The following is a 25,374-nucleotide window of genomic DNA, read 5'->3' on the forward strand; positions in this document are numbered from 1 at the left end:
AACTGCAAGCATTGCCATGCCATCCAACCCTGCTTCGATGAATCAAGTATTCACGGATCAGTTTAAGGCCCTCTTTTGACAACCTCTACGCCTGCTGTCTCAACTGCCACGCCAACATCGCTGTCAAGAAGGTAAACATCATTAAGGAAGAGATTAATGACTTCCTAGGGAATAGTATACACAGTCGGACCACTTCCAAAGTGGTCCACTTCCAGTGCGAATTCGTGGTGCGAACCAACAATGTTCTGACATGTCCATATTAATCATGATGATGATGAAGCCCTGCATATACTGGATAATGTTCAATCAGGGAGATTGGAAGGGAGAATTAGGAGCCAGCAGTGGTGGCTCAGTAACTAAGGTGTGCTGCTGAGCCCAAAGGACACAGGATCGGTACCGGCCACCATGGCCCTTTTTCTGTTAGAGGCAAAAAATGAAAAATGATAGTGCGTCGATGCTTTGGCACTCTTAAAGATCGTCAGGTGGTCTAAGTTCATCCGGTGTCCTCCACTACGGCTTGCCTTATAGTCCAGGTGCAACCTTGGTGAGGCTCAAACCCCCCCCCCAATTGAAAAACATTTAGAGATGATGAGGAGAGCTAGATGTAGTTTATCTTAATGGCAAAATGGAACACAAATAAGACAAAGCCTGCACAATTGCACAAGCACTAAAAGTGGGAATTGTGGTATAAATGTTGTAAGCCGTTCTGATATACACAGAGCCCCTTTAAAGTTGACTTCACTACTACACCGAAACTAAATTCTGAGAAATAAGCAGTCTGAAATTATTCGGCTTCCCTACTATGCCCTAATGAACTGCAAGGGCATTTCTAGCTGCGAATACAAGCAGTCTGATATCAGAAATGAAGTCTTTCGGGCATTTTATTAAATACTCCCATAAAACCTCTTGTATTCCTGTAGAACACCATACAAAGACCTTCATTAAAATCATGTTTTCAGTTATACACAAATGCATTGCTCAGAAGACATTTTTTAGGCCTCATAGGAGCATTTCGGTACAAGAGTATGAAGATCATGGGGGCTGTAATTTATACCCCTGTCACACGGGCACTTTCAATCGCGATTGAAGTGAATCGCGATCGAGTTTTCGAGCGCGCTCGGCGTACTGCCGCTGCTACACGGCACGTTTCAATCGCGATTGAGAAGTTGCACGGGTTGCGCTCGTGTTCGCCAGATGGCGCTAACCATGTACTTGCGGCCGGCGTCTGGTAACTTCGCGCGGTCGTAGGTATACGTAACTATGTAAATATTACCTCACGCTTATTTAGGTCAAGTTATTTGACACAATTTGTGGCGTTAGTTGAAGTTGTCACATTCGGTGCCATTACTGAGCGGGGACGAGAGTATCGCCGCTTTCGTTCGATCGCGCTTGGAAGCCTCGATCGCGCTTGAGAAACCAGGATTGAGTTCGAGCGGGATCGAGCTCGATCGCGATTGAAACTGCCGTGTAGCAGGTGCCCGATCCGGATTGAGCTCGATCCGGATCGACTCAATCGCGATTGAAAGTGCCCGTGTGACAGGGGTATTAAATACCTCCATAAGCCCTCATGCGCTCCAGAGAAGTGCTACACATACAGCCCCTTTTCTACTACATATCCTCCTCAGACCTGGTGGAATGTGTGGCCACACAGGGGCGAGAAAAGCACATTTTTGGAATGTCTGCAGATAGTTTATTGCACAATAAAAAAATTGCACTTCTAGATAAAGCGGATGTTGCGCATCAGGGTGTGCATTATAATGCACACTGGGTCTTAAAACATACTATTTGTACAACACTCATGTACAAAAGAATTCAGCTGCTGCTCCTTACAAACAGACCTCTTATTTCGAGTGGAACTGCTTGTAGCAGTTTCGCATTGCTGTTACGCACAGGAAAATGTTGCACGTTGTGCACACGATCAGCTTCTTTATCAGTGAGTCCTAGGAGAAATAAACGCTAAATTTCACAACCAAGAGCAAGGAACACATGAGAGTGCAAAGCGGATAGGCATGCAAAAACATAAATTGAGACCGAGAGTGCATTATAATGCACACTGCAAGAAAACAGCTTGCGCGAACAAAAACGTAGGCATTTAAAGTTACAGTTCGTGCGGCAATTACTCCTAAACACTTTGCGAGTAGATTAGAACAATAATTAAAAAGTATTACCCGACAAGTATAGCGTAAGTTGCAACTAACTTGGACGCCTCGAGTAGAACGTTGATGTCGAGAAAGACGCCATGTTTCTAAGCTCAGAACGGCGCTCCCGCTGCGGTGCGCTTCCTGAATTCGTGGGCAGATGGCAGCACATGATAGAGGATGTGGTCGCGCGCGCGGTCTTTGCTGCAGCAGTGGCGCGAAATTTAAAACCGAGGTTGAAGCAAATGTGCATTTTAATGCACGCCAGGTCTGAAGAGGATATACATATGAACTCCTGCGGATACATTTTTCTGAAGCCAGGTGCAGTCTTATATGAAAATATCAAAGACGTAGGAGCTTTTATTATAGACACGGTCTTGATTGATGAAATGCGTTTATTCACAGTAATGAGACCCAGGAACAGCCTAGCGAACAGATCGAGAAGCGGCCGGCCCAGTCACCACCTCAACCTCCTCTTTTACTAATCCACAGTGCGCATGGCCAATCCTTTACGTTACAAACCCAGGAGACAACCCTCGTCGAAACTGCTCTGTAACTACATTTTTGCGTTAACTGTGTGACTCTGCTTGGACATGGCATGCCCTAGATTCTTTTTCTTGAAAATCCTAATAAAGCTTTCTTTCCGTCACCTGCACACTATAGCCACAAAAATATTCAGGGACACTTGTCTACCCACAGCAGCAGATAGTATATCCCTGTGGCAACACCACGCCACTAAGAGGTCCTGTGAGGTCATTCTAGCCAACGCCGCCTGTATAAACATTGCCTGACGCGTCGCGCGCTTTTCAATGGGAAGGGTAGGGACGCTTAGTTCAGGCACTGATCCGCTATGTGGCGCGTGCCGGCAGACATCTCGCCTTACGTCACTGCTCGCGAGTCGCGAACGCTGCACCTACGTCTACGACGTGTGTCAGTCAGCTTGCCTGTTGGGCTTCAAGGGCCGTTTCGCTTACATCTTAGCCGCGACGGGGCGCTAGTTCTGTGGCGGACTGGGGGATCTCATTCAACGTGTCGCTCGCTTCATACTTGCTGCATTTTTCCAAAGATAAAGACGGAGGGGGACTGAAATAGTGTAAGAACATACTGATTGTCGGGTAGACATATAGCTAACAGAAAAACGATATTTTCGGATGGGGCAGCCATTATTTTACTCATATTTTTCTTTCTGGAGTATTTAGAGAAGAAAAAATTGCGTGCCTGTTTTTTGTTCGGGCGCTCATTCTACGATTACTTTCCAATAATATCACGTGCTTGTAAACTTCAGAAAATTATAGGAAACAAAAGGATAAGCAGCTAGGATCCCGCCACGCTGTCCGGATGCTTCTACAGTACAGTCCTCAATTTTAGAAGTGCGCACCGATGCGGAGTGCGAACAGCGGGGTCAAAACAATACCTAAATGCGGAGGGGATAGAGGTGGGATGCCCCACTCAGAATTTCAGGGCCTGTGATCTGAGTAGATAAGCGTGCAAAGCCAGCATCAGCCTGCGGCAGCGCAAGGGATTTTGCTTCGTGACAAAGGAAGTTTTATCAGTGACAGACCAAGACAGACAGGCATGGTGAAAAACAAGAAGGCGTAGGAGCGCCGCCTCGGGAACGTTAAACAAACTTTCCACTATTTTGCATAGTTTCTGAGAAGCGGCGCTGGCTGGCAGACACGAAAGCACGCTAGAAGGCTACGGAGCGGGGAAGGGTAGGAGAGAGACACAGGAGAGTGGCTGTTTGGCCATTTTTCGCTCACGCGTTAGGCAATGTTTATACAGGCGGCGTTGGCCTCACACTATGCGTGTGGGCTAACGTACGGGATAGCAGAGGACCCCGCCTAGCTCCGCTAGAGAACGCTACGCGCCGTACACTAGCCCTGCGGAATCCGAAGACTCACGCCCAAGTTCGGGTACTCACATGCGGTAGACAGGCTCTGGCAATCCAAAGTGAGGCTGTATTGCCTGGCAGATACAGGGCATATACCAGACAACACGACTATCGCTTGCGGGGAGACAGTGGCTCCTGTCGCTCGCTCAAGCCGCGGGACTCAGACCTTGATATCCGTCATCACGCCCGCGGGAGCAGGGGAGGCATCCCGTGCGACCGATCAGGGCAGAATCTCTCAGCAGAGCCCGTGGAGTCAACTGGGTTCACCGTCATTGGGGCATTCGGCGTAGGTACTGCCGAGCCAACCAACTCCGACCAAATCGCCCAGTCGACTCCCGGCGGAGCTCTCGTTCGTCCCGCAGGTCAGCTCGGAGGGGAGAGGAGGTCTTCCCCGGGTCGGAGAGAGGGTGGCGCAAAGGAAGGTGACAAACTCGTCCCCCTTCCCTTGCGCCCTCGCGCACACGTTCGCGTCGAGCCGGTTCAGCGCATCGCGCGGGGTCATGAAGAGGACACGACCTACGTGACGCGCCGGCTACCCAAAATGGCGGCTACCAGCTCGCGAAAACATGTGCAGGCGAGGCGTAGGAAAACAAGGGCCCCCACACGCGAAACGCAATACCGTGCCAAAACAGCGTCCGTACTACTGCGGTGACAGAGAAAGCAGCGGCTTCCAAGCCAGAACTGGGTCGCTACTTATACCACAGCGCCGACACCAACTGTTTTGAGTACGACCCAAGGCCCGTCTGTGCGGAGCCCCCAGTGAAACAAGACATGTATTGCACCAGTTTTGTTGTGTAAGCTGGGCGAGTTGGTACGGGTTCATGAAGAAACAACCAGCGCAAGAAAGACGAGGACGACGAGGGCTACAAACAGCGCTGCTGTAGTTGTAGCCTTCCTGTTTGTAAAAACACAGTGCAGCGCTGTGCTTGTAGCCTTCTTCGTCCTCGTCTTTCTGTCGCTCGTTGTTTCTTCTTCAGTGAAACAGTTGACCACTCTTCTATGACTGCCCGAAGATGACCACAGCCGCCTCGGCCTCCAAGGTCCTAGCCGAGAGCTTGGCCCTGTGCGGGAACTCGACAGAGGACCAGGCCAGAGTGGCCAAGGTCACGAAGCAGCACCGCTGCCTCTGGGAACAGCACTGAAGGCACGGCGACGCTAATAAACTCGGCGATGCAGCAGCGAGCCGCCGCAAGCCCCCTAGACTGCAGTGCCGAATAGACAGGCAAAAATACATGCACCATGGTGTCGCAGTCTATGCTGAACATCGGAACTATGGTTCATTTCAGAAGCTGCGTGCGGCAGTGTGGAGGCTACATCGTTGGCAACTATCTGCCCAATGAGCACGCGTAACTTGCTGTGAAGGAAGTCTTCAAAGGACCCTTCCGTCTACCCTCTGCGCAGGTGGAACCGCGAGGCCTCGGAGCCTAATGGTGCTTTCCTTCGCAGTGAGTTGGGCGCCCTTGGCGGGCGGACTGTTGCCAACAATGTAGCTTCCACGGTGCTGTACGCAACTTTTGAAATGCCCTATAGTAGGGGCACTCCTACAAAAACAAGTCACGCGTGAAGCGCTGCCCGTGGAAGTCCGCTGACTCATCCTATTATTAACACCATTGTACGACCAGATTCTTCTCCTCAGATTGCAAGCAGACATGTTTGCCAGCCGTGACCTTGCCACACCCATCAATGGTACCCCGCATCTGCGAATCCCTTGAGCCACTGTACAGCAGCTCCAACTAAGCCACTACTCAAGGATCCACCAGGCCACCCACAATTTTAACGGTCCTCCTGAAGTCGTATCCGTAGAGACTGGGTTAAGCTAGTAAAAATGCCTCCCCGTAATTTCTCAGGCTCTATCCCCTAGAGCACCCGTGTTCGTCACCTTTGGACGCATGCTACTGGTGTAAAGGCGTCACTCACTCCCGTGGCTAGGCGGTGACCACGGGAAAAAGGATGGGTAGTGCAAGAAACGTGGCAAACAGCAGTAGCAGCTCCGCTTCACACCAAACCATCTGGACTGGTTTTCTCCCTCGCCAAAATTCCTTGACATCAATAACATGAAATATAATTTCAATGCGCCCGCGTTCAAGACAGTGCACAATGCGTAGTTAGAGTAGTGGAAACGTTTTAACAAGCCACGACGCGAGAGCATAATAATTGCTAGAGATTTTAACCTGAATAATCCATAAATTTTACCGAAACGGGACAGAAAGGAGGGACAGAAAAAGTACGGGGGGTTCAGGTTCCAGCAAAAACAAAAAGAAGCGAAACAAGAGAGTTGCACGTCATCTCGGATAAACTGCGCAGAAGCATAGAGGCAACTTCAGGTGATATTGCTGAAAGATACTGCAATGATAAACGATAGAAATATTCCACACCCAATTGTAAAATTACCATTACTTGTGCCAAAAAAAAAAACAACAGAGGGTTCAAGCCCCCTCATGGATACAAAAATCTCACATTCCTCCTCCTGGCTATACCCCCTCTCAGCTTCCCTTCACTACGGCTTCAAATCCCCAAGCAGTCCAACCATCTCCATGAAATAAGGCGTGAAGTCACTTCCTACCGCATGTCTCTTAGGAAGCCATGGCTCATGTCCAGGCCGGGGCAGGAACACTCGATCCCAGAGTGGCTGATCTGCTCTGGAACAGAGGCGCCGCTTCCTTCACCGGGGCTCTGTCCATCCATGTCTCTGGCCACCCACGGGTTCATTCGGGCATGGACGACTGCAAGCCCACAGAGCAGAATGAACAGGCTTGAAGAAAATCAGTCTATTTTAGACAGCCATGCGGCTGTCTAATTTATACATATTGTGGGCATTGGGGGTGTACTGTTGTGATATTTATGCGTGGAAGCGACATGACCATTGTTATATCCAGTGCGGAGCACGGCGGGTCAATCCCTCTGTTCCTTCTACCCATCCAAACCCATCGCCACTGTCATCTGTGTATAACCATCATCATCCCCGGACGGTTCCGTCTTTCGGTGGACTGTGCTCGGGAGCCTAATTAAAAGTGGTCCTTCAGCATCTCGGAGCTCTGTCTCTCAATATATATATATATATATACACACATATTCGTGTATGTGTGTGGGTGCGTGCATATCTATGCTCTAGCTTCAATTGCTGTGGACGTGCCCTTCATTGCAAGCGGCCAGAACCCGGCACCTTCGAGTCGCCAACACGACACCTTCGACTCGCCCAACTCGCCACCCTGCTACACCTTCGAGGGACAGGCCTCCACCCTGGCGGACCACCTGACACCTCCATCGGTGGATATGGGGACCCCACCACCGCTCCCTCCTTGCGTTTCTTCGCGAAACGGGAGTTAACCTATCCCTGTAACGTAGTCTCAATGCCATGGGGTGTACTTGCGCAATAAAAAAAAGAAAGAAGGCTACACTAACTGGATAAAGAACGCCAGTCAACGCTCAATAACAAACTTCTGCCAGGTCCCACAATATTAAACATATTACCTTCACTGTTAACAATTTTATGTAAGAGGTGGGTAGGCATCAGAGCTCTAGCGGGTGTGCAACGTATTTAACAGAACATTGGCTTCAGGCACAACACAATAGCTCCAGCAAAATCAGATGTCTCTTTTCACCATACTTTGCAAAACACTTCTCTTGTGGTTGATTTCCGTAACTACTCAATGAACTCGCAACCGGTAGCAATAAGCGATTCAATTCGGCTTCGGAAGCGGCTGCATGCACGGATTAGGAGCTCCTTAAAGATGTTGGCCATTGAGTGAGCAATGGCATCCTTCAGCAAGTATTTTGTTTCATGCGACTCTTTGTTGGCCTCTCTCTCAAAGATGCCCCAGACATAGTAGTCGAGCGGATTTAAATCTGGAGAACTGGGAGGCCACAAGTTGGGAGTGACGTGGTCGTAGAAGTTTGTCTGCCAGCCTACTCTTGGGTGACGCAGACAGTGTGGGCAAGAGCCGAATCTTGCTGAAAGACATATCGTCTTCCTTTCGAAACACTCTCTACCCATGGCTTTACAATGGTGGCATGCACATCCACGCACGCGGCAGCATGAATGCGGAGTCCTTCAAAAAAGTGTGGCTGCATGACGTCACCCTCATTGCTGACGACAGATAACCCGATCACAGACTAAGGAAATTTTCTGCGCATCACTGTAGGCACTTCATAAGCCCTTGCACAAAGCCACCAGTCGTGACGCCGGTTCACTTTTTGGTCTTGGTTAAAGTTCTTTCCACCTGTGAACAAAGAAAAAAAAAGCATTGTAGGCTCCTCTGGTCTTTGCAGCTGGTTTAGCAAGCGCTTGGACCGGAGCAGACGATTCTCTAGAGTTATCGGACATGATGAATTGCCCCCTCCTCATCACATAGGAATGGTACCTCAAGTCCTTATGCGCAGCAAGCCTGACAGTCAACTCTGCAACATGGAGCTCCTTCGCAATGGCCCGCATTGACTTCCCTGAGTCGTCACTCACGATGACTTACAGCGACGGAGAAAATCAGGGGTTCCGACGACGTCTGACCACTGACTGTGCTTTTTCTTTTCGCCACAGATGCCACGTCATCGCCACGAAACATCAGCTCTGTCCCCACTAAGTAAACGAAAGACTTTGCTATGTTCAGAAAGGTGGCAATTTCCAAGTCGCTGGGGTGCATGGCCAGGGCGACAAGGACTGCATGGCCTTTCATTCCCTGCATCAACTCGTACGCTTCCATCTTTGAACAAACTGCCCAGTGTGAATGATAAGGGGTCGACAAAAAAGAAGCCACACACCTAGATGTATATATGATGAGCCTATAAGGAGGAGTGTTCTCAAATACTTTGCGCACCAAGTATATCAATTTCTATTATAACCCTTTCAGGGTCACAGACGTACATGTACCGTATTTATTCGAAAATAGGTCGAGCACGAATATAGGTCGACCCCCTAAAAATTGAAGTCGCCGAAAAAAAAAATAATATATTCGATTATAGGTCGACCCATACTTTTAAGAAAAAAACTTGAGGAAACTTTTTAAAACTCCCCTTTATTTACAACGCGGTCACCTCACTGGTCGGAGCCACACACTGCGTCGTCGTCGGAACTTGCGCCGCATGCGCCGCAGTTCATTACCCACCCCCGCCCCCGACTGGCTTTGAAGGCTGAACGGCCAATCCCGCCTCGCAGCGCTAACTGTTGAGCTTTGGTCTGAATATCTTCGCAGGACACTCGGTGTCCTTTCGCACGCTCCTCTTCCACGTGCAGCCGGAGTTTTTTCTCGAGAGCATCGTGCCTCCCACCACGAAACGCACGACGCAGTCCCCTACAAGCAAAAAGTTCGTCCCGCTGTTTCCGCCATCCCCTGATCAGCTTTTCATTAACGACTAACTCTCGCTGAGCGGCACAGTTGTTCAAGTTCTCAGCAAACAGGATCACCCGGCGCTTAAAGTCCGACGTGACATCGCGAAATGCGCACGAGAAAAACGTTGTGTGCGGAAATCACAACGAAGCAAACACAAAGAAAGTGCATGAAATGGAGAACAGGAGATAGTAGAGACAGCGAACGAAGCAGGCAACGCTGTTCCGTTCACGAGGTGGCTACGCTAGGTGGCGAAAGTCACCTTTACCCCCAGTTTACCCCCACCTCGCGCTAGCCGTTACCGCCGCTCCGAAGTCACCAAGCCAAGCCAATCTGGCTCTCTAGCCAAGTACGTAAGCTCGCTCGTGCGGTTCGGCCGCAGGTAATGCGCGATAGCCGGCAGTGACTGTGGGTGGTTTTCTTACGCTGATTGTTTTGTTATTTTTTCCTTTATTTTCTTGCCTGTCTTTGTTCTAGATGCTCCGCGCTGCCGCCTCAAATTGAGGAGCGCCGGGCACGACGGAGAAACGGATCGCTCGGTGCGCTCGCCATATTTGATCACGACTATAGGTCGAGGTTCTTCGGTCACGATTATAGGTCGACCCTCAATTTTTAAGCACATTTTCGGAAAAAAAAGGTCGACCTATATTCGAATAAATACGGTACATCCTCTGCAAACACCTACAAAATGGTCAATAACGTACACGTACGTCATCGCTTGTATGTTTAAAAAGTGCACCTTTTTCGCCAACTTCTGTTGCTTGGCATGTGCTGCCACACTGCGGAAATACGTCAAATTATTTTCTTGTGCCGATGGCTCTTCTTTTTATTTTTTTATGATTTACTTCAGCGGCGTGCCGGCTATCGCTTGCGCATCCGGTAACGAGGGGTCACACTGGGTATCGCTCACCGGGCACTTCACTTCTTGCACCTGCCACAGACCAAGGACGCCTGCAAAACTGATGGGGCTCTTTTCTCCTTTTATTGTATGTTTTAGGAGCGGTGCGCCGCCTATCGCTCACGCATCAGGCCACGTGCGCACCGCGCAGCGGCTGGTTTTGGTATCGTCCTCCGGGCGTTTCCCTTCCCACTTTTTGCGTACTCAAAAGGTGCTGGCTCGTTACTCTCTCGTTTTTATTTAGAATTTTTCTTGTGTTACTCATGAATAAACCACATGTATGTAACAACACAAACGATTTTTTTGTCACTTTATGGTCACCCTAAAAAAATTACGATAATTTTTGTTCTCGAAACAGATTCATCTGAAGAATTTAAATTAGAAATAAAAAAATCGACCCTGGGGGGCCGCATTTGACGAAAAAATTGGACCCTCAAAGGGTTAATGCAGCTTGACACCCTGATGTCAACAAAAAAAAGGCCACCGACTTTTTTTTTTCAGCCCACATCTATTGACACCAAGCTACGGTATAAATCTACCAGCATTCACTGAATTTCGGTGTGGCAACTGGCATACAGGAGTCGTAAATGTCAAAAAAAAAAAGCCACGGGGTTCAGTTCTAAGTTGTATGGCCAAATAAATGGACAATGCTTAATCGGTCAACAGCTCCACAAGTCGTGAGCAGAAAGCAGTCATCAGCTGTGATGGCTGCCAGTAGCATCCATCACGTAGGCAGGTTTCGTTAAGAGCAGCTTTAAGCATGGAGAAAAAAAACTCGAACAACATGACAGCTTCGTCTTGGGGATACACAATGTGACCACGTATTAAACTTCAGGACATAAAAGACACCGATGGGAGGCAACTCGGCTCCGTCAAAAATGTGGGCACGCTAACAGCAATCGCCCCGTGACGCCCTCCCTTGCCTCTCTAATTTGCGAAATGGCTTGTGCTTGACCTGCCTCATGTTGGCGGAGCCAATCCAGCCCTGCTGGTGCCACCGATGCCCCTGCCGAATGACCACAAGTGCCCACGGGTGGCTCAGCAACCCTGCGGCGTCGGTGAGGCATCATATGTTCACCACCTACAGGACCCGGTGGGGGCCCGAACGAGAACTGGCATTGCACCAGAAAAAAGAAATTCTATGTTTACTTACACACTCCTTTCTTAAAGGTCTCCTAATTGAGTGCATCGTGACCACTTCGTGGATGATCTGGCAGAAACACGCCACAAAATACTTTTTTTGGGCCACCTGGCATACGAGAGCGCAATTTCTCAATTGGGATGGAAACCTGCTGTGTAGCAGTAGTGGTGCGTTGATCTTGCCTGAAAGCCAATCCCACTTCCCTTCAACACAGATTGAAAGTGCTTGTGCAACATATACGAGATGTGTCCCCTCGTAAACGAGCTATGTTTCACTGCTTCCTTGTTAAGGGGATAAAAACTGAACAACCTAAAGGGGCAACACGAGAGGGGAATATACAAGCCAGGAAACTAGCAGGAGAGTGCTCATCCTGTCAGACTTAGTGCTGTCCTGTTGGTTTTCTCTCGTGCATTCATCTCTTATGCTGCCCCTTCAGGGTGGTTAACAGGTACCAGCTCGCCCAAATGTTCATCCTTTTGGTGAAACACTGGCCAGAAAATGCACCAGTTTTGTTTCACATGAAACTATTTACAACACAGCAACTGCAATCCTTACACAGCAAACAGCAACTGCAATCCTTACACTGCAAACACAGCAACTGCTTAAGCAGTCCCGTGCATCATTTTAAAAGTTTTTTTTTTTTTAAGAAAAACGGGCTACCTCTGGGTAGCCAAACTGCTTGCTGCCTTTTTGCACTTACAGCTGCAAGAAATGTTCCCACAACATGGCTACACAAGACACTCTCAGGTTTAGAGAGATTTACCTTCTAATATATTTAGAACATTCATGATACTTATCAGCAACGTCAAACACCAGTGTTCCAACTGGTAACTCTGCTGCCTTACATATATATACACATATATATACACACGCACACACACACACACACACACATATATATATATATATATACCGAAAAAAAGTTTGGTTCGGTCACAGTTCTGGTTCAGGCGAAATCATTTTGTTCAGGTTCAGTTCCAGTTCAACAAAATCACGTACTGAACCGGTTCGGGAGCTTGAACCAGTTCGCGAACCGGTTCGATTGGTTGAATTATCACTAAAATTAGAAAAAAACATTTAGTACTTTAAAACGACAGTCAAACCAAAATCACAAACAAAAATTCAAAATGCTGCTGTTCCCCAAGGGCAGTGGCCCAATTGCAAACTAAACTTTAAGCAATTACGAGATATTAGAAATACAGATGAAGTGGCGACGATTTACCACGTACTTTCTCGCCCAGATTTTATGTTGTCCTAGCGACTATTCATAAAGCCACCGCCAAGAAATATGACGGCGGTATATAATTTCTGCCCTTTCCTTTTTTGTTGAAATCACAATCGTCGCTATGGAATCGCTCATCACACTAACCTTAAAGCTTTAAATTTAGACCTGCGCACTGGCGCGTTCAAATACAAGCGCTTAATACCAATGGCGCACATTTTTTATATTTGTAACAAAAAAAATCCTACAACAGGCACATAAATACTACCAATGAATTAGATTATTTGACCACCCTGAATAATTTGTTAGCTGTCACCTTATCGAACGTGTTAGCCACACTTTTGTTAAAAGTAAGCTTTATTTATTTAATATATATATATATATATATATATATATATATATATATATATATAGGATTTCGATGAGTTTTGCAACGGGCCAGAAGAAACGGTCAGGTAAAAGATAAGAACAACTTTGCGGTTAACTTGTTTATTATAAATTAGTCCGACAGTTTCGGAAGTGGAACTTCCTTCCTCAGGGACAATCCCACAATGAACACCGAATCCTTATGCACACTGCATGCGAGGGAGAGTCTCTCCTCCTCTCCCTCATAAGGAGGGGAATACGCCAGAGAACGTAAAAAATCGGGTAACTTGATCCCTGTGTAACTTGATCCCTGTCTTCCGCGCGGTCCGACCGCTATGCGGCTCGCCGCTGGCTGCCGCTAGTGCCTTTCTCTGTCGCCATGTCGCGGCCCTTCAAAGGGCAAACAAAGTAGACTTATCACCGGTTTCTTGGTAAAAGCAATGATTCTCCGTTTAACGGTCTGTTCTGTGTGAACCCACGAAACAAATGCCGGGCCAAGACCGCGTCCTTAGTTACTACACCACCGCCCCGCTCTTCCCATCTGTGCTCATGCGTTGTCTGTGGTCTGCTGGCACATCCGCGTGAGTGGGAGGACGACGGGTCATGAACGCCAGCGCGAGTGAGAGCAAATGGTGAATGTGAGTGCGAGTGGTGATGGCGAATGGCGAGTGTGAGGACTAGTTAGAACGAGTGGCGACGGCAAGTGGTGAGCGTGAGCGCGAGTGCGATTATGTATTTTGTTTGTCAGTTCTCTTTCATCCCAGCCGCAGCGGGCCGACAGAAACCTTTGGTCCCACTCCCTTCCCCCACCAGAGCCGTTTTCTCACTAAAACCACCGCCTTTCCTCTTTTTCTTCCTTTTTTTTTTTTTAATTGAAATCCTCTCCACTCAGCAAGTGCCCTGTTGTTACCCGATTTTTTACGTTCTCTGGCGTATTCCCCTCCTTATGAGGGAGAGGAGGAGAGACTCTCCCTCGCATGCAGTGTGCATAAGGATTCGGTGTTCATTGTGGGATTGTCCCTGAGGAAGGAAGTTCCACTTCCGAAACTGTCGGACTAATTTATAATAAACAAGTTAACCGCAAAGTTGTTCTTATCTTTCACCTGACTATATATATATATATATATATATATATATAGAGAGAGAGAGAGAGAGAGAGAGAGAGAGAGAGAGAGAGAGAGACACACACACACACAAAAAAAAACTGATCATTTGATCATTTAGCACGTGCCACTTTGTTGGCGCCGAGAAAGCACTACAGAGACAATGAATGCACATCCTAAAACACTCGCATCAGTTTTGTGTTCCCCTTTGGTTGTAACAATGAGTTTTTTATCACGAACTATTGTTACCCTCATACTACTCATACTTCACCAACTATCGTTACTTCTTAGTGTACATTAATGATATTGCAGCAGATATTGGTGACGGTATAAAGGTCAAATTGTTTGCAGATGATTGCGTTGTTTACTCTGTTATCAAGAGTGGTTCTTGTAAGGCTGTACTGAATGAAAATGTCAGCTCGTGGACTGGTGCGATAAGAGGGGAATGGAAATTAACCTTTCAAAATCAGTTTCGATGGTGTTCACAACAAAAAAGAATCCGTTTATTCACTTATCTTATTAAAAACCGTGATCTCGAAGTTGTAACGTCTGTGAAATACTTGGGCTTAACAATTACTAATAATCTGAAATGAAATGCGCATATTGATAATATTTGCAATAAAGCCTTTCAGAAGCTATGCTTTTTGAGAAGAAAACTGAAAGGATGTCCCTCTAATATTAAATTAGAAGCTTATCGCACCTTGGTTCCCCCAGTCCTCGAGTACTCATCAATAGTTTAGGAACCGTTTCATTCCAAGAATATTAGCCAGATTGAACGTATCCAGCATCCTGCTGCACGGTTCATTTTGTCATACTACTGGACATAGTCATCAGTAACCAATATGATAAGGAAACTCGTCTTGCCACCGCCCGCCTCAAATTTTTGCATCTACTGTACGACAACAAAACCGGCCCGTTACACGAAGATTAGCTGCTTCCCGCACCACAAAGGTCATCGAGGATCAATCACAGCAAGCCCATACGACCGTACTTCGCCCGCACTAAAATATTTCAAAAGTATTTTTTTCCTAACACCATAGACCAATGTAACTGTTTGCCCCTATCGATTATGGAATGTACAAGTGTTGGTGCATTTTAACATGCATTGTATGTTCACATTTTGTAACCCTCTCCTGCTTGGGCAGCGATGCTGCCTGCAGTATTTCTAAATAAATAAAAAATAAATAAAAGGAAAACTATCGACAATAATGTAAATAGGCAAGTACCATGATGCATCACAATCATCAGAACCCTCTATCCTGGCAACAATTTCGAGAGACAAACGAAACAGTTCAAGATGTATAGATGTGAAGACGAGCCTTTGCTCAGAGCCGCCAGGCACACAACATGTGCTAGAGATAAAACATTTATGCCTCATAGAAAAGCAGCTTGTGCATAGAGCAGACAAGCTCGCATAAGCACGCTTTCATGCTAGCAAAGTTGGCTACCATGAAGCATGCTCCCCAAGCCCTCAGTCCACAGCTCCCACCTTTCATATCCATATGTTCCATTATTACCAGGTTCATAATAAGCAGACCGTACCGCATTAAAGCTATCAGTGAGCTTTTATGTAGTGGCTCAAGAAAGTGCACTCAAGAAGAACATGTCACGCAAATACCTCTTAGCAAGAACAAAAAATAAGCACCACCATAGAAGAGTGCTGTGAACCATTTTGCTGAATCAGACGCGCTCTGTGGTCCAGCGTTCGCAGTGCCAAGGGGTTTCAGACTTAAGCCGTAACCACATGGACGCGAAATCACGCGTCGCGCAAGCGTCGGCATCGTTTGGCGGCAACGCGCGGACCCACAGGAGGGGGCGAGTAACCACATGAGACCGGCGAAGTCGCGCGCCAGTTGCTGCGTCGGCGTTGCTGGACACGTATGCCATCCTGTTGAAGCCGTTTATGAGCAGGTACTGTCGATTCTTGAACTGCAATTATCAAGACCCTAGCTTTAGCCAAAAAAAAGAAAATCACTTGGCATCTTTATTCATTGCTAAGTATGTTGGCGGGCAAATATTGAAATGCTGCGAAATGTATATCGAGTCCGAACGGTCAAATCTGAACAAAATAAGATAGGATGATAAGCGAAGACGCACTTCGCCCAACTGCTTTACTTGCTACTTGATTTAACCTTCATGTTATATACCGACTGCACTTTCATGAATTCAAAGTGAAAGCAAAAGAAATTTCAGCGCTGCCTTGATGCTGAGGTTACCGTCGAATGTCATTTGTAGGTTAAAACGCACGGTACTCTGGCACCCTGTCTGTACCCCGTAAAAAAAAAACAAATCAAACCGTCACCGCAAAAAAAAATTGTGGCTTTGTGAGGATTCGAACCACGGACTTTCAAAACAGAAGACCGGCACTCAATCGCTTGACCACGCCAGGAGACGAGGCGGCCTCGAAGAGTTTGGTAAACTAACCGAGGCTGCCCACGAATAGTCTCAGGTGTGCTTTGTTTTGGTCGTATTTGAGAGATTTGAGCAGTGGTAACGCTTGTTTATTGCGCACCGATCTTGGAGCCAAGGACAATAATGCTACTGCTGCAAGCGATGTAACCACAGCTTCCCTATTTGACTCAAGAAAAGCTATCGCATGTCCCCGACCTCCCCTGCGCAAGCCACGGTAGCTACGAATGGAATGGAATGCGCCGCTAGAGTTCTGGCGTTGATAACGCTTGCTCCTCACGCACCGATCTTGTAGCATTATGCAGCGGTGAGACAGCTGAATCAGATTCAGGAGCAGTTTTTGAAGCAGCAAAATCTCGATTTTGGAGCAGAAGAACCTTGAGTTGGAGCAGAAGAACAACATTTATTATGTCACCTTCATCATCATCATCATCATCATCATCACCAGCAGCCTATCTACGCCCACTGCAGGGCAAGGGCCTCTCCTATTATTCTCCAATTACCTCGGTCCTGTGCCAACTGTAACCAATTTATCCCCGCAAACTTCTTGATCTCATCTGTCCATCTAACTTTCTGCCGCCCCCTGCAACGCTTGCCTTCTCTGGGGATCCACTCTGTTACCCTTAATGACCAGCGGTTATCTTGCCTTCGCATTACATGCCCTGCCCACGTCCATTTCTTCTTCGTAATTTCCACTAATATGTCTGTAACACCAGTTTGCTCCCTGACCCACTCCGCTCTCTTCTTATCCCTTGATGTTACACCTATCATTTTCCGCTCCATTGCCCGCTGAGTCGTTCTCAATTTAAGTTCAACCCTCTTAGTGAGCCTCCAAGTTTCTGCACCATAGGTGAGTACCGGTAAGATGCAGCTGTCATACACTTTCTTCTTCAGCGACATTGGTAGGCTGCTATTCATTATATGAGAATGCCTGCCATATGCACCCCACCCCATTCTGATCCTTCTAATTATCTCTCCCTCATGGTGGGGATCTGGGGTCACAACTTGGCATAAGTAGATATATTCGCTTACCACTTCCACTGCCTCGCCACCTATGTCAAACCGCTGTGCTGTCCCGAGGTTATTGATCATTACTTTTGTTTTCTGCATATTAATTTTCAGGCCCACGGTTCTACTCTGTTCGCCCAGTGCGGAAAGCATGCTTTGCAATTTGTCCCCCGAGTTAAAGCAAGGCAACGTCATCAGCAAATCTGAGGTTACTGAGGTATTCTCCATTAACCCTTACTCCCACCTGTTCCCAATCCAATGTTCTGAATACTTCTTGTAAACATGCTGTGAATAACATTGCAGAGATTGTGTATCCGTGTCTGACACCCTTCCTTATAGGTATTTTACTGCTCTCCCTATGGAGGATGATGGTAGCTGTAGACCCATTGTAGATATCCTCTAGTATTCTTACATAATGCTCATCTACCCCCTGGTTCCGTAATGCCTGAATGACTGCTAGGGTTTCAACCGAGTCAAATGCTTTCTTATAATCTATGAAGGCTATATATAGGGGTTCAGTATACTCAGCGCACTTCTCTATCACCTGCTTGATCGTGTGAATATGGTCCATTGTTGAATAACCTTTACGGAACCCTGCTTGTTCTTTAGGTTGACTGAAATCTAAGGTTGCAGAAATTCGGTTAGCGATTACCTTGGTAAATACCTTGTAGACGACTGACAGTAAGCTCATCGGCCTGTAATTTTTCAAGTCCTTAATGTCGCCTTTCTTATGGATTAGGATGATGTTCACGTTTTTCCAAGATTCCGGTACCATTGCGGTCATTAGGCATTGCGTATACAGGTTTGCCAGTTTTTCAAGTACAATTTCTCCGCCATCCTTCAAGAGGTCTGCTGTTATCTGATCCTCACCAGGTGCTTTGCCCCCTTTCATTTCTTTCAAAGCCTTCCTTACTTCTTCGGTTGTTACTGGTGGGATGTCTATCTCCTCTAAACTACTGTCTCGTTCGGCATTATCCTGGATGTCCCAGCTACTGTACAGATCCCTATAGAACTCCTCGGCCCCTATGACTATTTTATCCCTATTTGTGATGACATTGCCTTGCTTATCCTTAAGTGCATACATCTGATTTTTCCCCACGCCAAGACGTCTCTTCACTGCTTTCAAGCTACCTCCGTTCTTTACAGCGTATTCGATCCTCTCCATATTATGCTTCCATATGTCAGCTGTCTTACGCTTATTGATTAACTTCGAGAGCTCCGCTAGTTCTATTCTGTCAGCTGCGGTAGAGATTGTCATGGTTTGCTGTTTCCTGATTAGATCTTTCGTCTCCTGTGAAAGTTTACCAGTATCCTGTCTAGCCATAGTGCCCCCCACTTCTACTGCACACTCCGTGATAATGCGTGTAAGGTTGTCGCTGGCTTCCTGTGTCGTAAGCTCGGCTTCCTCGTTAAGAGTGGAATATCGGTTCTGCAGCGCGATCCTGAATTCTTCTACTTTACGTCTTACTGTTAGCTCATTTATCGGCTTCTTTCGTACTAGCTTGTTGCGGTCCCTCCTCAAATCTAGCCTAATTCAAGATCTTACCATACGGTGGTCACTACACCTTACCCTTCCGAGCACTTCCACATCCTGCACGACGCCAGGGTTATCGCATAATTTGAAGACTATTTCATTTTTGTGCTCCCCATTCGGGCTCCTCCAGGTCCACTTCCGACTCTCCCGGTTACAGAAGGAGGTATTCATTATGCGTAGGTTATTCTGTTCTGCAAACTCCACTAGTAGGTCCCCGTGTAAGTAAGCGCAAAATGGACAAGGACGAACGAAGTGAACGGGACACGGCGCTACTATCAACTCATTTTATTTTCACTATGATGTCCGATTTTATACCGGAAGATACACAGCTAATGAAAGAAAGGACGAAAGGGGGAGGAGCACAAGCAAGTACAAAAAAACAAAAAAGTGAAGGATGACATTTCAAAGGTCGCGTTACAAATGCACTTTTGCATGGTAAAATCTAATGATTTGATAAGTATTGCAGTTCTTTCTTTGTCAATGCTAAAGAAGCTGTGCTAACGCTGTTGTCTTTTAAGGAAACTATCTGGTGGGCCTCGATGATCTCTCGTGTCAACTGATCCTCGTGTCGAGCTACAACCCTAGTCCTATCAAAAAATGGCTTACACTCACAATTTCTGCAGTCTCTGCAGTGTATGCCCAGATGTCCTTTAATCTTATCTACATTATTCCTGTGTTCTCTAAGCCGATCGTTTAAAGGGGGCCTGAGATGGATTTCAAAGTGTTTTTGTTTGTGTCAGAAATCTACTCTATAGTTCTTGTAGAAACAAGTCCAAAAATAGTAAGCATATTCGCTCACGCTAACAAAAGTTATTACCCCGACGAGACAGAACTATTTGTTGGCTCGGCGGCTTGCGATGACGACATAGTCCGACCTCGTCCGAGGCGAAGCACTCATTTCATGGTTGGCCGCCGGAATGTACGCGATTTTTGACGGCAGCGGTTTGGTTTAGAGCGTCGTCGTTACCATGGTTACTTCAGCGAGTGGGTCGCACATGAGACGACGACGTCCTTTTTTTTTTTTTTTAAGCTACGTTTTCAGTCTTTACGGACTTTGAGCAGGAGATACTGGTGATTGCGGAAGTCGACCTTGCATGCGCGAGAGTTTCCGTGAACGGTAACTTATTTTTACCGTCGCTACATAGCGATACAGAGGCTAGAATTTCTACCAACTGTAGTAGCGGGCCCCCTGCGCCGGCGAAATGTACTCGCGTTTTGATTAGATTACCGGAAAGTTCCGAGTGAACGCCCTCCCCCGAAACATCGCCCACCCCCTTTTACGGGTGAAATATTCAATTTACTGAAAGACGCGCGCCCACCCCGTAAAATCCATGGCTTTAGCGCCGATGAGTGGAAAAAACAAACCCGAATCATCTCTTCATGTGTAGATGCGGTCACTTATTTGTCCTTTCCGCGCTTGACCCGAAATTTCGCCCATCTCGTATTTTTCACTTGATATCACTGTACTTAAATTTGGGTGGGCGTTCTTCCGGAACTTTACGGCACAGCAAATGCGCTGTGCTCGGCGCTTCATGCAAGCAATCTTAGTTGATGTTGTTTACTACATTCTTGCTAAATGATGATCAGGAGCACGATAAATGACAATTTTTTTTAGAATGAGCGAGCAAAATTTCCGCCCCTACTCCAGCTTCCCACGCTTCCAATGGTTCAGATGCCTTTATGAACTAGCATAGCTCTTTTATGCTTTCAAAATCGTCTTGGGCAAGGTAATATAGGTAACTGCGGAATCATTACAATATATCTTACTCATTTTATATCGAAATATTTAGCGGTGGCGTGAATTCTGGTTAATGCAATACTTGGTCCTAATTCTTCCCACTAGATGGCGGCGTCAACGTCATGTTTTCGATTTTTTAAGCTCTACAGTAGAAGTATACGGCTCTTTTAAAAAACATTATTGTATTGTGAGAGTTCAATCTAAGACGTCTAAGATTCAAGCCATTTCAAGCGTAAGCGAGCCGTTCTGGGCAACAAACGTTTGTGTCATTTGCTTTGCGACAAATTCTCCAGATGTCGCTACTCGGCAGAGCCGGTAAGCCGGAACGCAGAAACCGCAGAGTGCAATCCTTTCGTTTTCAGCGGCAAACGCGGCTACTCTTGCTTCATTTAATACGGTAAACGGTAAAGCGCGCTAAGGACACTAGGCAACAGGTTCATTCAGAAGGCCGGTGCAGCAAACCACACTTTCCTGCGATCATGACTTGATGGGAAGCAATGAAATGAAACTCTTTGGCAGTTGTCGTTACGGGATGAGCATGCTCTTGCCCTTGTCGCGACCGCCGCAGAGAATCAGCTGCGACAGCGCTTGGGCTTGAACTGATTTATTCAGCCCGCGTGAGCGCACTTGAGCGTGCGCCTCGTGATCACCAGCAGTGCCCGGCGTCGTCCAAGCGCTGCGTGCGGAGCTCCTCCTTCGTCGTCGGCGCGGCGCTCCCTTGGCGCGCCGTTCGTTACCACCTCTGAAACAACGTCGAGGCTACGCTCGAAACACAGATGGTGCAAAGAATCCTTTCGGGTACAGCGTCCAAGAAAGCAAATGCAAAGAAAACTGATGATACTCTAACACCAGACACGGAGCGCTGAGCGATCACGCTGGCTGCAAGCGTCGTTGCTCCTGCGTTCACTGTATCCTTCCGCCGAGAACGGAGGAGTGTCAAGCCCGGTTTGGCCCGGTGTGTAAGTGCTTTACACTCCGGTATAAAACAAATATGTGTGACTGTGTAAAAGCACCCACACACAAAAGATGTTCTTTGTAGCTTTCTGATGTTTTTACGCTCGTAAAAAATTGATTAAATCAAGAGCGCACAAACACGTCACGATTAGTTCAAGAAATAGCCGTTGCGCTCAGATACCATCGACCCCCCAAAAAACCCCATCTCAGGGGCCCTTTAAGCAACGACTTGACTGTCCGACGTACTGCCTGCCACACGGTAGAGGAATAGAATAAACTGTGCCTACTGAGCAATTCACGAACCGGTCCCGATGCTGCGTTGCGCACTTGCTTTTCTTTTTTTCTTTTCCATTGACTCTGTTCATTAACTTCGACAGTTTGTTGGGAGCAGAGAAGACAACGTTAACGCTGACGCGCTTTCCTATTTTCTTTAGATTGTGCGAAATACCATGTAGGTACGGCACGACAGCGCACTTCAACTTTTCTCTTTCTTTCTCCCTGGGTTCCACGTCTGGCTTGTTCCTAAGCTGTTTAAGCATCTTATTCGCGACCGACAACAGAAGAAATGGAGGGTACCCGGCAGATGTTAGACGTACTGTCTGTTTTTTGAAACTATCTTCCACGACATGGCAGCAGGATTTCATCAGCGCGTTGGTAAAACAATGCCTAGCGATCCCACGTTTGGTCAGCTTTGAGTGTGCCGACAGAAAAGGCAGAATCGGTTTCTGGCTACGCGGATCATACTCCCAACAGACGTGATTGGGACCGAACGAGAGCCTGAGGTCGAGGAATTTTATAGACCACTCACTTGGAGTTTCATAAAATTCCTCGACCTCAGGCTCTCGTTCGGTCCCAATCACGTCTGTTGGGAGTATGATCCGCATAGCCATAAACCGATTCTGCCTTTTCTGTCGGCGCACCCAAAGCTGACCAAACGTGGGATCGCTAGGCATTGTTTTACCAACGCGCTGATGAAATCCTGCTGCCATGTCGTGGAAGATAGTTTCAAAAAACAGACAGTACGTCTAACATCTGCCGGGTACCCTCCATTTCTTCTGTTGTCGGTCGCGGATAAGATGCTTAAACAGCTTAGGAACAAGCCAGACGTGGAACCCAGGGAGAAAGAAAGAGAAAAGTTGAAGTGCGCTGTCGTGCCGTACCTACATGGTATTTCGCACAATCTAAAAAAAATAGGAAAGCGCGTCAACGTTAACGTTGTCTTCTCTGCTCCCAACAAACTGTCGAAGTTAATGAACAGAGTCAATGGAAAAGAAAAAAAGAAAAGCAAGTGCGCAACGCAGCATCGGGACCGGTTCGTGAATTGCTCAGTAGGCACAGTTTATTCTATTCCTCTACCGTGTGGCAGGCAGTACGTCGGACAGTCGGGTCGTTGCTTAAACGATCGGCTTAGAGACCACAGGAATAATGTAGATAAGATTAAAGGACATCTGGGCCTACACTGCAGACTGCAGAAATTGTGAGTGTAAGCCATTTTTTGATAGGACTAGGGTTGTAGCTCGACACGAGGATCAGTTGACACGAGAGATCATCGAGGCCCACCAGATAGTTTCCTTAAAAGACAACTGCGTTAGCACAGCTTCTTTAGCATTGACAAAGAAAGAACTGCAATACTTATCAAATCATTAGATTTTTCCGTGCAAAAGCGCATTTGTAACGCGACCTTTGAAATGTCATCCTTCACTTTTTTGTTTTTTTGTACTTGCTTGTGCTCCTCCCCCTTTCCTCCTTTCTTTCATTAGCTGTGTATCTTCCGGTATAAAATCGGACATCATAGTGAAAATAAAATGAGTTGATAGTGGCGCCGTGTCCCGTTCACTTCGTTCGTCCTTGTCCATTTTGCGCTTACTTACACGATGAATGACCAACTCGCTCAAGAAACCACTCTGATGAAGTAGGTCTCCCCTGCAATTTCTACAGCCCAGACCATAGTTCCCAACTGCCTTGTCTACAGCCTGATTCTTGCCTACTTTAGCATTGAAGTCCCCATAACTACGGTATACTGTGTTTTTACTTTAGCCATTGCCAATTCCACATCTTCATAGAAGCGTTCCACTACTTGGTCGTCGTGGCTGGATGTGGGCGCATAACAATGCACCACCTTGAGCTTGTACCTCTTATTCAGCCTAATTACAAGACCTGCTGCCCTTTCGTTAATGCTATAGTATTCGTCTATGTTACCTCCTATGCTTTTATTGACTAGAAAAACCACTCCCAGTTCTCTTCTGTACTCTAGACCACGGTAACATAGGACGTGTCCATTTTTCAGCACCGTAAAGGCTTCGCCTGCCCTCCTAACCTCGCTATGCCCTATTACATCCCATTTAATGCCATCTAGTTCCTCGAACAACACCTCGAGACTTGCTTCGCTAGATAAGGTTCGCGCGTTAAACGTTGCCAGGTTCAGATTCCATTGGCGGCCTGTCCGGATCCAGGGATTCTTAGCACCCTCTGCTGCGTCACAGGTCTGACCGCCGCCGTGGTCAGTTGCTTCGCAGCCACTGGGGACTGAGGGCCGTGGGTTAATTGGCATAATCAGGGGAAGTTGTGGCCGTTACTACACCAGGGTGGCCAATCCGGCTCTGGTGAGGGAGTGCATTACCGGCAATGGTCGCCGGGGTCAGGCCGCACCCCAAGCCCTTTTGTGCAATTCCATCAATACGCGGATTTTTTTTTCTAAGTGCGATGCACTTTATAAGCGACCCCGAACCTTCCGCCGTCCGCATTGCTCCTCCTCCTCTCCCCTACCAATGGCGCGAGGAGCGGAGAGGAGCGTCTGTAGCAACGGCGCAGCGACGTCACACCCCACGTGACCCGCGCGCGCTCCGCCTCCCGCACCGTGGCTGCGCGCGCCCGCGCCGGCTCCCGCACCGCTCCTCGCGCCGTGACGTCACACTCCCACGTGACCGCGCGCTAGCGCCTTTGCGTCTGCTCCCCCTCTCCTCGCGCCGTGACGTCACATGCTCTGCAGCTGGCACGCCTCTCCCCCCGTTAGGTTTGCACTCACCCTCGGCGCGCGCCTCTCCCCTCGCCTGACAGCTCCCCCTCGCCGGTACTGCGCCTCTCAAGGCGATGGCAGAATTACTACGCCGTGTACTCTCGGCGCAAGAAATGCATTCGCACTTCCTCACGATTCCCTTCGGGGAGGTGGGGGCAATTTTTAATCCGGTGGGAATTGTCCGGCACCGGGATTCGAACCACGGTCCTTCTGCACGCGAGGCGGGTGTCCTACCTCTACGCCATCGCTGCATAATCACCATAATCACCTGCATAACCGCTGCATAACCGTAATCACCGACTCTCAACAAGCCTGCCGACATTACCTCCGGGAAAGAGTATCCCCGGCAGCGCTCAAGCTCCTGAAAGCGATTCCTGACCTACACGTACAATAATAATCGCATGGACCCCGGGAACGCCTCACTCCCTGGGAATGAAGAGTACACGCTACGGCCCGCGAGCTTCACTTACGGCCGTTCCCTAAAGGGTCAGGCGGATCGGCCTCTACGACGGCCACTCTCCACCCTCTTGCTCCCTGCTTCATCGACATCCTATCACACTACCGTCCCGCTCACCGGAGATATCCCTTGGCTCACCCTTCCCTCTCCGTCGCGAATCTGGGGCCGACTGCAAACT

General features: G+C 47.7%; 2 protein-coding genes across 2 annotated transcripts in view; both read right to left on the reverse strand.

Annotated features, from left to right (window-relative positions):
- The window catches only part of LOC144177519 (uncharacterized), a 57,977-nt gene that overhangs the window by 31,811 nt on the left and 792 nt on the right, over nt 1–25,374 (reverse strand). Inside the window, exons 2-3 of the mRNA XM_077705265.1 lie at nt 11,208–11,360; nt 6,593–6,752 (exon numbers count right to left, since the gene is read on the reverse strand). Coding sequence (XP_077561391.1) covers nt 6,593–6,738 — 146 coding nt within the window. The 5' untranslated portion in view covers nt 6,739–6,752; nt 11,208–11,360. The remainder of the gene's footprint in view (nt 1–6,592; nt 6,753–11,207; nt 11,361–25,374) is intronic.
- The window catches only part of LOC144178360 (uncharacterized), a 38,405-nt gene continuing 24,238 nt past the window's right edge, over nt 11,208–25,374 (reverse strand). Inside the window, exon 10 of the mRNA XM_077706181.1 lies at nt 11,208–11,295. The gene's annotated coding sequence lies outside the window, so the exon portion shown is untranslated. The remainder of the gene's footprint in view (nt 11,296–25,374) is intronic.

The sequence above is a fragment of the Haemaphysalis longicornis genome, unplaced genomic scaffold (genome assembly GCF_048455015.1).
Source record: "Haemaphysalis longicornis isolate Haplotype H1 unplaced genomic scaffold, Haemaphysalis longicornis Haplotype H1 scaffold_1, whole genome shotgun sequence".
NCBI lineage: Eukaryota > Metazoa > Arthropoda > Arachnida > Ixodida > Ixodidae > Haemaphysalis > Haemaphysalis longicornis.